At 41.7% G+C, this 15,754-nt stretch overlaps 1 protein-coding gene across 1 annotated transcript in view; it reads left to right on the top strand.

Annotated features, from left to right (window-relative positions):
* Window positions 1–316: 316 nt before the first annotated feature.
* The window catches only part of uxs1 (UDP-glucuronate decarboxylase 1), an 85,445-nt gene continuing 70,007 nt past the window's right edge, over window positions 317–15,754 (top strand). The window contains exons 1-2 of the mRNA XM_061724170.1: window positions 317–893; window positions 15,489–15,516. Of these exons, the coding sequence (XP_061580154.1) occupies window positions 806–893; window positions 15,489–15,516 (116 nt within the window). The 5' untranslated portion in view covers window positions 317–805. The remainder of the gene's footprint in view (window positions 894–15,488; window positions 15,517–15,754) is intronic.

Raw genomic sequence — 15,754 nt, 5'->3', positions numbered from 1 at the left:
GGTTCAAATATGTTATTTTGTTAAAAAATAAGAAAAATCCAAGGCATTCTTCTTCAAATATAAAAAACCCTTTATTTGAAATGGCTATTTCATGTAGAAGATGACTTTTTAAAATCTTCTACATGAAATAGCATTTCAAATAAAAGGCTTTTTATATTTGAAGAAGAATGCCTTGGATTTTTCTTATTTTTTGACATCCTTTTTCCCACCAAAGGCTGCTGAATCGATCCCCGCTCAGTCCGGAGGAGCCAGGCTGCTGAATCGATCCCCGCTCAGTCCGGAGGATCTTCCAGGCTGCTGAATCGATCCCCGCGTAATCGCTCATAGAGACTCCTCGGCCCAGCTACTGCGGAGCAAAACCCCGACATTAACCACGTTTGTATCCCGCTAAAGCCCGCGTTTGTTTTACTTTTCCACCTGGACGTAAACGTAACACCATTTCCGCGTGTAATCCGCCATTTCAGCCGACATTGCGAGCTTAAATAACATTAAAAACAAAAAAAAAAACAGAAAAAAAACGCGTCCTGGTTGCTGTAGCCAGAGCTAAAGTGGAGCTAACGGCTGTTTTTGACAGTTTTTGGGGGGGGAAATGGAAGAAACATCACCTCACAGGCGCGGGTAAATGAGTGTAAGCGGCGTTTTTGGGGTGTTTTGTGTGCACTGAGGGGGTTTGGGTCTTACCTGCAGGAGAGCCACGTAACCTGCCGGGCTGCGTGACGTCACTGGTCTGTCTGCTGACGTCACTGGTCTCACCTGAAGCCTGAGTGACAGCTGGGAGTGATGACAGCGTGAACATGAGCTGAGGATGAAGCGGGTTCTCTGGCTCCTCTCAGGACTCAACAGGAGAATCATGAAGATGCTGTTCGCCCTCGCCCTGGTCGCTTATATCGCCTGTAAGTACAAATATATGTGTTTATCTGGAATATTTAACCACTAATATGACTTGAGAGGGGTTTAGATTCTGCTGTGAGAAGGTGAGACTAAAACACAACAACAAAAACACAGTTTGGTGTCCAACTTTGTTGTTGCCTCGTATTTCCAGTTCAGGAGAAACTCCTTCACAATAATATAACCCAACTCTGCAAGGTGCAGACAGCAGATATTATTATCTATAAAAGTTATTTATATGTCATTTTGCACTTAGTTTAGTTATAGTATAAAGTAGTGGACATTAAACCTTTGCTCTTAAGATTTTTATTTTATTATTTGCTAATTTCTTTTGTGTCAAACATGAACCTAAAAAGAGTCGTATATATACATATATATATACATGTGTGTGTATGTATATACATATGTGTGTGTGTGTGTGTGTGTATATATATATATATATATATATATACACACACACGTGGACAAAATTGTTGGTACCCCTCAATTAAAGAAGGAAAACCCACAATTCTCACTGAAATCACTTGAAACTTACAAAAGTAACAATAAATAAAAATGTATTGAAAATTGAATAATCAAAATCAGTCATTACTTTTGAACTGTTGATTAACATAATTATTAAAAAAAACAAACTAATGAAATAGGGCTGGACAAAAATGATGTTAGCCATAACTTAATATTTTGTTGCACAACCTTTTGAGGCAATCAAGGCAATTAAACGATTTCTGTATTTGTCAATGAGCGTTCTGCAGCTTCAACAGGTATTTTGGCCCACTCCTCATGAGCAAACTGCTCCAGTTGTCTCAGGTTTGATGGGTGTCTTCTCCAAATGGCATGTTTCAGCTCCTCCCACAGATGTTCAATGGGATTCAGATCTGGGCTCATGGAAGGAACTTTAGAATAGTCCAACGCTTTTCTCTCAGCCATTCTTAGGTATTTTTGGATGTGTGTTTTGGATCGTTGTCCTGTTGGAAGATCCATGACCTGCGACTGAGACCAAGCTTTCTGACACTAGGCAGCACATTTCTCTCCAGAATGCCTTGATAGTCTTCAGATTTCATTTTACCTTGCACACATTCAAGTCACCCTGTGCCAGATGCAGCAAAGCAGCCCCAAAACATTACTCAGCCTCCTCCATGTTTCACCGTAGGGACAGTGTTCTTTTCTTTGTATGCTTGGTTTTTGAGTCTATGAACATAGAGTTGATGTGCCATAAAAAAGCGAGACTGGAATTTGCAAAAATGCATGTTGACAAGCCACAAAGCTTCTGGGAGAATGTCCTTTGGACAGATGAGACCAAACTGGAGCTTTTTGGTAAGGTGGGGAAATTCGCTTTGTGCAGCAGCAGTACACACAACACACACATGCAGCGGAAGAAGGATGAAAAAATTAAAGAAATATATAATTACAAAATATATACAGTGGAATAAAAATAGTGCAGTACGAGAAAGAAAGAAAAACAGTGCAAAAAAAGCAGGTAGGATGTGTATGAGGTAGGGAGATATTGCGTATTTTGTTGTTATTGTCGGTTGGTCCATATGGGTCACAATAATAAAATTAAATGCCATAAATAAAACAAAATAAGATAGAATAAAATAAATTAAAAATAGAAATAAAATCAAGTAAGGAAAAATGTATAATGACATTTACAGTGTCTGTATTCCTTGTTGTTGGATGATTACACCAGGATTTGTTCTCATGGATTGGTGTGTTTTTTTTATTTTACACTATTTAAAGTGCTAATGGCTCTGGGAAAAAGAGCTGTCTGTGAGCCTGTTGGTCCCTGTAGCGCCGGCCTGAGGGCAGCAGGTTGGTTGAGTAGATGACTTACAACAAAACACAGTTTGGTGTCCAACTCTGTTGTTGCCTCGTATTTCCAGTTCAGGAGAAACTTCTTAATCCGCCTCTTCAAAGCTCAGACAACAGTTATTATTATATATAAAAGTTATTAATAAATCATTTTGCACTTAGTTTAGTTATAGTGGACATAATGTGAAGGATTCTGTGCTTTCAGACTCTTAAATCTTTGCATATAAGATTATTTCAGAATCAGGTTTATTGGCCAAGACAGGGAATTTGACTCTGGTTGTTTTCGCTCACTGTACAGGACTGTCTCAGAAAATTAGAATATTGTGATGAAGTTCTTTATTTTTTGTAATGCAATTTAAAAAAAAAAAAAAAAAAAAAAAAAAAAAAAAAAAATGTCATACATTGTGGATTCATTACAAATCAACTGAAATATTGCAAGCCTATTTTAATATTGCTGATTATGGTTTACAGATTAAGATTCCAAGAATATTCAAATTTTTTGAGATAGGATATTTGACGTTCCCAGCAGACCCTCACGATACGCTTGGGTCTTCCAGGTCTGACCAGCTTCCTCCCCTGCCAGCGGATCCAACTCACCACCAGGTGGTGATCAGTTGACAGCTCAGCCCCTCTCTTCACCCGAGTGTCCAAGACATACGGCCGGAGGTCAGATGAAACGACAACAAAGTCGATCATTGACCTCCGGCCTAGGGTGTCCTGGTGCCACGTGCACTGATGGACACCCTTATGCTCGAACATGGTGTTCGTTATGGACAGACTGTGGCTAGCACAGAAGTCCAATAACAGAACACCGCTCGGGTTCAGATCGGGGAGGCCGTTCCTCCCAATCACACCTCTCCAGGTAACACTGTCATTGCCCACGTGAGCGTTGAAGTCCCCCAACAGAACGATGGAGTCCCCAGTTGGGGCACTTTCCAGCACCCCTCCCAGGGCCCCCAGGAAGGCCGGGTACTCTGCACTGCCGTTCGGCCCGTAGGCCGAAACGACAGTGAGAGACCTATCCCCGACCCGAAGGCGCAGGGAATGGCAGATTCCCCTGTCAGGGGGGTCTTCAACTCCCACCTCCGGGAGAGCTTTGACCGGATTCTGAGGGAGGCCGGAGACATTGAGTCCGAATGGACCATGTTCTCCGCTTCCATTGTTGACGCGGCCGTCCGGAGCTGCGGCCGTAAGGTCTCCGGCGCCTGTCGCGGCGGCAATCCCCGAACCCGGTGGTGGACACCGGAAGTAAGGGATGCCGTCAAGCTGAAGAAGGAGTCCTACCGAGCCTGGCTAGCTCGGCGGACTCCCGTGGCAGCTGACAGGTACCGGCAGGTAGGGGTGGGCGGTACACCGGTGTCATAGTCATCACCGGTGTGACACTGCGCCACGACATGGATTTTGCAATACCGTCAATACCGTAATAAATCAATTATAAAAAAAATAAGCCTAAATAAGGCATTAAAAACGTTGGTGATATGCAAGGTTTGCTGCCGGGTTGTGACAGCAAGAGGTTGAAACACAAGCAACCTGTTTCATCACTTAAAAAACACGCACGCCCGTGAATATGAAGAGGCAATCCGGGCCAAAACGAGCGCAAGTGGGACCAGCAGCTGCAGCTGGTCCCGCTGGGACCGCTGCTCCGCTGGTGCTGCTGAGCAGCACCAGCGGAGCAGCGGCCCCAAGACTAAACAGCTTTCAATGCAGGCATCGTTTACTGCTACACCTTACAACAAGAGTAGTAAGAAATGCAGGGCTTAAAGTATTCCGGCACCGTGCCGGATCTCCGGCGTACGGAGTTTTTTTTCTCGGCGTGCGAGTTTGACTGCTTTAAAAAAAAAAAAAAAAAAGGTTTGAGAGAGAAAAAAAAGTTTGAGTCAACCGAGTTCGTCTACCAATGGAATGGGAGGAAAGCAGCTCTGGCGCTTAACCAAACTAACACTAGCCAATCAGAAGTGGAGCTGGGCGGGTCTTTGACGGCAGCGGAGAGCGGAGCGCAGAGCGCTGTTTCAACCTGCTGGAATACCAGTCACCCACTTCAAGATGGAGAAAAAATTAATGAATGTCGGTTTAAAAGAATCTTTTTGCCCAGAAGAAAAAAAGAGTGACAAAAAAATACCCATAACCATGTTCTTCTCTCGAAAAAACACACCTGTACCGCAGGCTTTAGAAGAAAAAGACGCTGCAGCGCGAGTCGGGATGCAGCGACTCAGAAGAGCAGAGAAATAGGGCTACGTGCGAAGCGGTGCTGAACTCCGCAATTTGAAGCTTTGTATAATAATTGTAAAAAAAAAAAAAGGGTTGCTACTATGCGGATATCACTTATCACGGGTTCTTTTTGGAACGTAACCCTCTCGAAAAACAAGGGATTACTGTATATGAATACTCATGGCATAAACCTGTCAAGTTTTGGATTTAAAATTAAGGGAAATTTTCCACCACCCGCTGTCCAACCAGCCCAACCGAGGTCCAGTATTACATTTTAAGACAGGTTTACAAAATATTTAAAATATAATATAATAAAAATAAATATTATATATATATATATATATATATATATATATATATATATGTGTGTAAGATCTTTAGGTTTTTTGCCAAATAAATATGTTGAGAATGCATAATACTCTCCCATGTCTCTTTTTGATAAGGATACTACCATTTACTTATTATATTATAAAAATATTAACCTTATTCACATAAAGGGACAGGACAGGCTACTCCTCCCAAAACGTACCAAAAAATACCGTGATATTATACCGTCACCGTTCAAAAGATGAAAAATACCGTGATATTAATTTTAGGTCATATCGCCCACCCCTACCGGCAGGCCAAGCGGGCTGCGGCCCGGGCGGTCGCGGAAGCAAAAACTCGGGTCTGGGAAAAGTTCGGGGAGGCCATGGAGGAGGACTACCGGTCGGCCTCGAGGAAATTCTGGCAAACCATCCGGCGCCTCAGGAGGGGGAAGCAGTGCTCCGCCAACACTGTTTACAGTGGAGGGGGGGAGCTGTTGACCTCGACTGGGGACATCGTCGGGCGGTGGAAGGAATACTTCGAGGATCTCCTCAATCCTGCTGACACGCCTTCCGTCGAGGAAGCAGAGGCTGAGGATTCAGAGGTTGATTCATTCATTACCCAAGCTGAAGTCACTGAGGTAGTTCGGAAGCTCCTCGGTGGCAAGGCACCGGGGGTGGATGAGATCCGCCCTGAGTACCTCAAGTCTCTGGATGTTGCGGGGCTGTCGTGGCTGACACGCCTCTGCAGCATCGCGTGGCAGTCGGGGACAGTGCCTCTGGACTGGCAGACCGGGGTGGTGGTCCCTCTCTTCAAAAAGGGGGACCGGAGGGTGTGTTCCAACTACAGGGGGATCACACTCCTCAGCCTCCCGGGGAAAGTCTATTCCAGGGTGCTGGAGAGGAGAATTCGGCCGATAGTCGAACCTCGGATTCAAGAGGAACAATGCGGTTTTCGCCCTGGCCGTGGAACGCTGGACCAGCTCTACACCCTCCGCAGGGTGCTCGAGGGCGCATGGGAGTTTGCCCAACCAGTCCACATGTGTTTTGTGGACTTGGAGAAGGCTTTCGACCGTGTCCCACGTGGCATCCTGTGGGGGGTGCTCCGAGAGTATGGGGTCGGAGGCCCTCTGCTGAGGGCTGTACGGTCCCTGTATGACCGGAGCAGGAGTCTGGTTCGCATTGCCGGCAGTAAGTCAGACCTGTTCCCGGTGCGTGTTGGACTCCGGCAGGGCTGCCCTTTGTCACCGGTTCTGTTCATTATTTTTATGGACAGAATTTCTAGGCGCAGCCAGGGGCCGGAGGGGGTACGGTTCGGGAGCCTCAGGATTTCATCTCTGCTTTTTGCAGATGATGTGGTCTTGTTGGCTCCCTCGAGCCAGGACCTTCAGCATGCACTGGGGCGGTTTGCAGCCGAGTGTGAAGCGGCTGGGATGAGAATCAGCACCTCTAAGTCTGAGGCCATGGTTCTCGACCGGAAAAAGGTGGCTTGCACCCTCCAGGTCGGGGGAGAGTTCCTGCCTCAGGTGGAGGAGTTCAAGTATCTTGGGGTCTTGTTCACGAGTGAGGGGAGAACGGAGCGCAAGATCGACAGGCGGATCGGTGCGGCGGCCGCAGTAATGCGGTCATTGTATCGGTCCGTAGTGGTGAAGAGGGAGCTGAGCCGAAAGGCAAAGCTCTCGATTTACCGGTCGATCTACGTTCCCACCCTCACCTATGGTCATGAACTCTGGGTCATGACCGAAAGAACGGGATCCCGGATACAAGCGGCCGAAATGAGTTTCCTCCGCAGGGTGGCGGGGCGCTCCCTTAGAGATAGGGTGAGGAGCTCTGTCACCCGGGAGGAGCTCGGAGTAGAGCCGCTGCTCCTCCACATCGAGAGGAGCCAGCTGAGGTGGCTCGGGCACCTGTATAGGATGCCCCCTGGACGCCTCCCTCGTGAGGTGTTCCGGGCATGTCCCACCGGGAGGAGGCCCCGAGGAAGACCCAGGACACGCTGGAGTGACTACGTCACTCGGCTGGCCTGGGAACGCCTTGGGGTCCCCCCGGAGGAGCTGGAGGAAGTGTCCGGGGAGAGGGAAGTCTGGGGATCCCTGCTCCGACTGCTGCCCCCGCGACCCGGACTCGGATAATGCGGTGGACAATGGATGGATGGATGGATGGATGGATGGATATTTGAGTTTTTCTTAAACTGTAAACCATGATCAGCAATATTAAAATAATAAAAGGGTTGCAATATTTCAGTTGATTTTGTAATGAATCCAGAATGTATGACATTTTTGTTTTTGTAATTGCATTACAGAAAATCACAATATTCTAATTTTCTGAGACAGTCCTGTATACTGTCTTTTTTTTATTGTTTTTGCTCTTTAAATCGGTGTTGTGTGCACTGTAATGGTGACCTTGAGTGCCCTGAAAGGCGCCTTAAATAAATGTAATGTATTATTGTTATTGTTATTATTATTATTATTATTATTATTATTATTATTAAATGTTTCTGCAACTTGAAATGATTTTACATCAGACAGTCCAGGTATTTAGGGGTGTAAATCACAGGTTTAATCACAATGTATTTTTGCGTCGTTTAACTAGATGAAGAATTTATATTTGCAAATATGGATATGAGACGACGTCTTATGAACACAGTTGCTGCCGTTCACATTGAATCACAGAAACTAAAACATTTCACATTTTTATTTATGGGTTCATCTAGACCAGGGGTCGGCAACCCAAAATGTTGAAAGAGCCATATTGGACCAAAAACACAAAAAACAAATATGTCTGGAGCCACAAAAATGAAAAGTCTTGTATAAGCCTTAGAATGAAGACAACACGTATATATCTGTATATCTGTATTATTTATAACTGGGTCCTCGGCTGTAAATGTAGCATACTAATGTCTTTCCACATGACTCTTTTTGTTACGCGAATCTATGGAAGAGTGTTAGGGCTAGGCAGGAGAAAAATAAAAATATTTTAGAGGAAGATTTTTTTTTCATTATGCACTTCGAGAAAAAGTCAAAATTTCGAGAAAAAAGTTGAAATGTCGAGATTAATGTTGAAGTACAATCTGGAGAAAAAAGTCAAAATTTCAAGAAAAAAGGCAAAATGTCGAGATTAATGTTGAAGTACAATCTGGAGAAAAAAGTTGAAATGTCAAGAAAAAAGTCCAAATTTAGAGAAAAAAGTCAAAATGTTGAGATTAAAAAGGAAAAAAAAAAGGTCAAACATTTGTGAAAAAGCTCCAGGAGCCACTAGGGCGGGCCTAAATAGCCGCATGCGGCTCTAGAGCGACTTACACCTGGGAGAATGACATAAGCAAGAAATCACATGTATTGATTTTGTATCTACTACTACTATCATTTAGCAGATGCTTTTATCCAAAACGACTTACATCTGAGATGCACACACCATTTTCATGGAGCAATTAGGGTTAAGGGCCTTTGCTCAGGTGCCAAGGTGGTTCATCTTGGTTGCCATTCTGGGGCTTGAACCTCGGTAGCCGCTAGACTACCCACCCGCCTATATATGTATCAATTTTAATTTTGTATCGATACTACCAGATCATTCGTCGTTAAATCGATGCATCACACTCAATTTTTTTCCCCTGCTCAAAAAGAGAGGACCATCCACTCTTCCTCCTGCCCAAAGGTTGCAGGAAGTTTGAATCCGTCCTATCTGATGTTGGGAAATAGTTGTTCTCCAGCCCACGGTGGATCAGTCCGTGACCGCGTTGTCACTAAAGCGCTCTTCACACTGCACTTCATATCATGTCATTCTGGCGTTAAAATAGCTGTCCTCGTTATTAAGCCACCAGCGGTTTTCATTTGGTGACTCACACGTACTGAACGCCGGCGGCGGCGGCAGCTGAGCACCGATCAGTGTGTGATCACACACTGTGACTGGTGTCTCGATGTCATTGGTGTGACATGAGCATCGCTGGTCAAAACCGGCCTTCCCCCGCGTTACTACTTCCCAAGGTGCAACAGTCGCGCATTGGAAACGCTCTGCTGGTCATTCACATACAAATATGAGGAATATCAGCAAGATTCTTTAAAGGTGACCCTTAGGTCTTCTGGATCTGGTTTGTTGTGGTTCCCAAGAACCAGAACCAAGCAAGGTGAGGCAGCGTTCAGTTATTCTGCTCCTCACCGGTGGAACAAACTTCCTGTAGACCTGAGGTCTGCTCCAACTGTAGATCCTTTAAATCAGAGTTAAAAACATTACTGTTTACTCAAGCGTACCCCTAAATTAAACTTACCTGCTGTATTCTACTGCCCTTATTTTTAACAGCTTGTGCTTTTTATTATTTGACTTCTTATCATCTTATTCAATCATATTTGTTATTTACTGTCTAATTATGTCAAATTATTTACTGTCTAATTATGCCTTGCCGCTTTTAATGTCAATGTAAAGCACTTTGAATTACCTTGTGTTGAATTGTGCTATATAAATAAATTTGCCTTGCCTTGCCTTGCCTTGCCTAAAGGGGACCTATTATGAAAATATGTTTTCTCTTGCTTTAACATACCGTATTTTCACGACCATTCGGCGCCGTGTGGAAAGGCGCACCCTCAGTTTTTGTATGTGTCATTTTTGGACTAAAAAAAATAATAAATTAAGAATAAAGCGGGAGCAAAACTTAGTTTGATTGTACTTTATTTAAGTTATTACATTAATCAAACCCATCAAAATCTTCATCCTCCGTTTCTGCATTCATCCGAGCCTGATCGCGCTGAGACCGGGAGAACTGATCAGCTGCAACGGGCACGAGCCCGCAGCTCTCTGGCCGCTGAGTAATTTAAGTTTAATAAAGTTTAATAAATTGACCGATACAGGACATGTGTCCTTTACATCGGTATCAAGAATAACTTACAATAAATACATAGGACTAAAATTTACATTCAAAACATTTCATAAAATCACACACAGATTAATTGATGAGTAGCCGAGTCACTTCCGTGCCGTGCGGCTCCTCGGAAATGATGCCGGCTTTTGCAAAGGCCCGAACAACAGTACAACCCAGCAGACACGTCAGCCCACGTTAGCATCTACAATCTTTCAACAGTAAACGACGGAGCCCGCCGTGTCGGCTGCCGCTCGGTTGGTGGTTCCTCCGGCCTTCCGGCCCGCCTCTGCAGCGCAGGTCCCCCGGGAGCCGCGTCTCCTTCTCGGTAGCGAGGCCGAGTCTCCCCGTCCGCCCCAGGAGCCCCGCCACGGAGCCGCCGCCGGGCAATCACGGGCAATTCACGCGCCCCCATTCCCCCTTTAACGTTCTCATGGTGGCCTCAATTACGTCCGCCTTATGGATCCGCGTTAAGACGACGCAGCCCTACGCCGTAGGCTCTGCGTCGGTGTAACGCGGAACCATAAATCAGCCTTTACCATAATACGTCTGTTCTTGTGCACCACCAACGTCGCTCGCGTAGTACGCGAGGAGAGTGCATCGTACCAGCGGTAACCGATAGGGGGCAGTAAGCAGAGCAAGAGTTGGAAAAGTGATTAAATATTTAGTAGCAGTAGCAGATTAGAACAACAAACAAGTTAACATGACAATATTGAATGATGTAGGAGATTATAACATTGCTTTGGTTGCGATCTCTGCGAGCCTACGGCGTAGGGTACGTAACCTACGCTGTAGGCTCTGCGTTGGTGTAACGCAGAACCATAAATCAGCCTTTATTCTGGCGTGATCTTCGCAACAACGGGCAAACAAGTGATTATGTACATTCACTGAGTGAATATTATGAAAGTAAAATATATATTTCTCGCTAGAAATCTAATCAAAACGCATTTTTATGCAGAAACTAACTCAGAATATTGATTTTATTCACTAAAAAATAAGAAATGTCCGCCATGTTTTTTTTTTTTTTATTCAGTCCGCAAATGACGAATAAAAGCATTCTGGGAAATTTTTCTGGCCCTAGTTCAACTAGTGTGCATCCGAAAACCCTTGATCCGTAGGGACAGATTCATAGCCACTACACTAGTTTTCTCCACTCCCCCTAGGTGGAAAGAGGAATTGGGACACCACTACCCTCACGGGAACGCGCACAATTTAGGGGTAGGGATGAAAAGTAGGGGTAGTGGGTAGGGCTGAACGATTTTTGAAAATAATCTAATTGCGATTTGTTTCCTCAATATTGCGATTGCGATTTAATATGCGATTATTTTTTCAAGGTCCTGTTCTCATGTATTTTTCAACTACACAAGCAATAAATCAGTCTGTTTTATAATAAACAATGTCAGATTTATTTAAAGCACAGATTACAACAATAAAGAAAACAAATCTGTGGCTTTACCTCTTTAACACGTCTACACACGAATGTTATGGGTCGTTCTCTCTGAACCCAATCACACGACACCAAACCGGGTTAAACTTTAGACAAAACGAGGTGTAGTTTAATAGAAAAACACAGAAAAAAACCCACAGGGAACAAAAAAACCTTCTTCACAGGAAACTCAGAACTTCTTCACAAATAACTCAAAAATCACAGGGAGAAAAAACCCACCAGCAAACTAACAAACAAACCAACAAAGCTCAGAGTTAACAAAACGAACCAGCAATGAACAACTGGCAGCCCCGCTGTTTAACCTCCTGATGAGCTGACGAGCTGCAGGTTCAGGCTCACAGCGACTCAAGGATGATTTATGGTTCCGCGTTACACTAACGCAGAGCGTAGGGTACGCGGCGACCCTACGCGCCGGGGGCTATGCCGTAGCCTACGTCGTAAGCTCTGCGTCGATTTAACGCAGAACCATAATTCAGGCTTCACTGTCCACCGGCGCGCGCCCGGCTCGTGCCCGTCGCCACGCGCAGCTCCTCGCCATGCCGACTCTGCGCTCATATATTTAATACACTTATAGAGCCCCTATATTTATAAAGCCCCGGCTGGCCGAGCCCTAACGCTGAGGCCATTGTAGATAGGTTACGCGGCACCGCTCTGCTCACTCGCACATTACGTGACCAGATCAATGACCAGATCACGTGACTGGTCAAATCGCAGCCTTTGCGGTTAGAAAATCTTGTTTTATCACATCGCGATATTATCGCAAATGCAATTAATCGTTCAGCCCTAGTAGTGGGTGTATTGGGACTGGGCCAAAGACATGGCTCAGAGGCTGAATTTCTAATTTATTTAGCAAAAACAATCAAAAGCTTGTTTTTAAGACATTCAAGGCCTGTCTAAAATAGGTGTTAGACGCCATAATAGGTCCCCTTTAAAGTCCGTCCTGAGTTCAAGCCACTGAAGACACAAACGAACATACTTGCAGTATGATGCCGGGATTTAGTTTAAATGAGGAAATCCTCTTTTAAAATGCTGCGGGTCCTGATTCTCGCCTTCAGAGATACAACAGAGGCCCGGAAGGGACAAACCAAAGATTTGTCAACGGTGCTGGTTCTTTACTGCATTCAGGGAAGGGAAATAGAGGTGCCAGGAATGTAAATAGTTTTAGTTTAGTCAGTTATTCCTGTTTTATGTGTTTATGTTTAACATATACTGTAACTGGGACGTACCTCGATGAATCATTCATTGTATTTTGCAAGTGATAATATTCATGATTGGAGAATCACCAGCCGTGCTCTCTGCTCTGGGCAGACCATAAAACGAAATCCGATAGTGCGGCACGACTCGTAAACACAGAGACGACGGCTTCGGGGAGCTCAGCGCCCCGAGTGGTGGCTGCTCGGGTGTTTGATTCACTCAGGGCTCTATTTAATCACAACTCCACAGAACCACCTGTAAATGTTTCAGTGTTGTTACCTCGCCAAAATAAAATACTTTGAGGTTATTATTCCGTGAATTTATCGTCGTGAGATGTTTGTCATTTCTTCCTGCTCTTGACTCTCTAAGTAATGTTTGCTGCAATAAATGTCATAATATAATATATAATAATACAGGACTGTCTCAGAAAATTAGAATATTGTGAAGTTCTTTATTTTCTGTAATGCAATCAAAAAAAACAAAAATATCATACTGTACATTCTGGATTCATTACAAATCAACTGAAATATTGCAAGCCTTTTATTATTTTAATATTGCTGATTATGGTTTACAGTTTAAGATTAAGATTCCCAGAATATTCTAATTTTTTGAGATAGGATATTTGAGTTTTCTTAAACCTTAAGCCATAATCAGCTATATTAAAATAATAAAAGGCTTGCAATATTTCAGTTGATTTGTAATGAATCCAGAATGTATGACATTTTTTTTTTTTTTGTAATTGCATTAAAGAAAATCACAATATTCTAATTTTCCTAGACAGTCCTGTATATCATAATATAAACACAAGCTAAGCAGTGTGGTTTGTCCTTTACTAAACTGATGTTTCACACTTTTGGATTGTTGTTTCTCTGAATAACTTATAAAATGACTTTTTTCTCTAATTTTCTACATATTTTTAAAACAATGCTCAAAAATAGAAGAAAAATGAGACGCTTTTGCCAATTATACCAGTGGTTTTATCGTCATTTGATTCTTTTCATATACTTTATTTATAATTTTGCTTTAACTTAGCTTTTATTTAGATGTTTATTTTGCTTTATTAATCAAAATTGAACATTTAACTCTTTTTAAAATGATATATTGTATTTTTTCTGGTCGGGTGTTTGATTCACTCAGGGCTCTATTTAATCCCAACTCGACAGAACATCCTGTAAATGTTTCAGTGTTGTTACCTCGCCAAAATAAAATACTTTGAGGTTATTATTCCGTGAATTTATCTGACGTTGTGAGATGTTTGTCATTTCTTCCTTCTCTTGACTCTCTAAGTAATGTTTGCTGCAATAAATGTCATAATATAATATATAATGATATATCATAATATAAACACAAGCTAAGCAGTGTGGTTTGTCCTTTACTAAACTGATGTTTCACACTTTTGGATTGTTGTTTCTCTGAATAACTTCTCAAATATTAACAAAGGTCCCTATAAAATGACTTTTTTGTCTAATTTTTCTACATATTTTTAAAACAATGCTAAAATAGAAGAAAAATGAGACGCTTTTGTAAATTATACCAATGTTTTATCGTCATTTGATTCTTTTCATATACTTTATTTATAATTTTGTTTTAATTTAGCTTTTATTTAACTGTTTATTTTGCTTTCTTAATCAAAATTGAACATTTTGATTCTTTTAAAATATCTGACGTTGTGAGATGTTTGTCATTTCTTCCTTCTCTTGACTCTAAGTAATGTTTGCTGCAATAGATGTAATAATATAATGTATAATAATATATCATAATATAAACACAAGCTAAGCAGTGTGGTTTGTCCTTTACTAAACTGATGTTTCACACTTTTGGATTGTTGTTTCTCTGAATAACTTCTCAAATATTAACAAAGGTCCCTATAAAATGACTTTTTTCTACATATTTTTAAAACAATGCTCAAAAATAGAAGAAAAATTAGACGCTTTTGTTAATTATACCAGTGGTTTTATCGTCATTTGATTCTTTTCATATAATTTATTTATTATTTTGTTTTAATTTAGCTTTTATTTAACAGTTTTTTGCTTTATTAATCAAAATTGAACATTTAACTCTTTTAAAATGATATATCGTATTTTTTCTGTTTTACAGCTTACATGAATCTCATTCTCTTGACTCTCTAAGTAATGTTTGCTGCAATAAATGTCATAATATAATATATCATAATATGAACACAAGCTAAGCAGTGTGGTTTGTCCTTTACTAAACTGATGTTTCACACTTTTGGATTGTTGTTTCTCTGAATAACTTCTCAAATATTAACAAAGGTCCCTATAAAATGACTTTTTTCTCTAATGTTTCTACATATTTTTAAAACAATGCTCAAAAATAGAAGAAAAATTAGACGCTTTTGCCAATTATACCAGTGGTTTTATCGTCATTTGATTCTTTTCATATACTTTATTTATAATTTTGTTTTAATTTAGCTTTTATTTAACTGTTTATTTTGCTTTATTGAACATTACTGAACATTTAACTCTTTTAAAATTATATATCGTATTTTTTCTGTTACAGTTTACATGAATCTCATTCAAAAACTGTGATGTAAGATGGTTTATTTAATCATTGAAGTTGTTAAGTTTAATAATAATCCACTTGTATGAACATTTTTTTTTTTCTTCAGTCCTTTTATAACAATTTGCACATGTTTATGAAAACATCTGGAGTTTATTTTCTCCACCAGGGTCTGAGTTGCTTATTGTGATGCTGTTTTATATATTTTATGTTATATCATTCCATTCACGATGCTTCATTTTAAATCCTCCTTTTTTTCTCTCTTTTTCAGCTGTTTGGGGAACATATACAAACATGAGGTAACGTAATATTTACTCCTGTTACACATTTTGTGGAATGAGTGCTGTTTTTGTGAAACGTGGAGCTCTGTGGTCACTAATTAAAAGTTTTTTTTCCACCACAAACCACAAAATTAAGGCGCCAAACCTTAAATCGAGAACTCTGTGACACATTTTCCAGTTTTTACTGCGACGCTGACGGATGTTTTAATGATTGACAAGTCAGTCATTCAAGTTTCACACCATTTCTTTCTCTTTT

The sequence above is a fragment of the Cololabis saira genome, chromosome 6 (genome assembly GCF_033807715.1).
Source record: "Cololabis saira isolate AMF1-May2022 chromosome 6, fColSai1.1, whole genome shotgun sequence".
NCBI lineage: Eukaryota > Metazoa > Chordata > Actinopteri > Beloniformes > Belonidae > Cololabis > Cololabis saira.
Note: the sequence above shows the minus strand (reverse complement) of the source record. Positions and strands in the feature narration are given on the sequence as shown.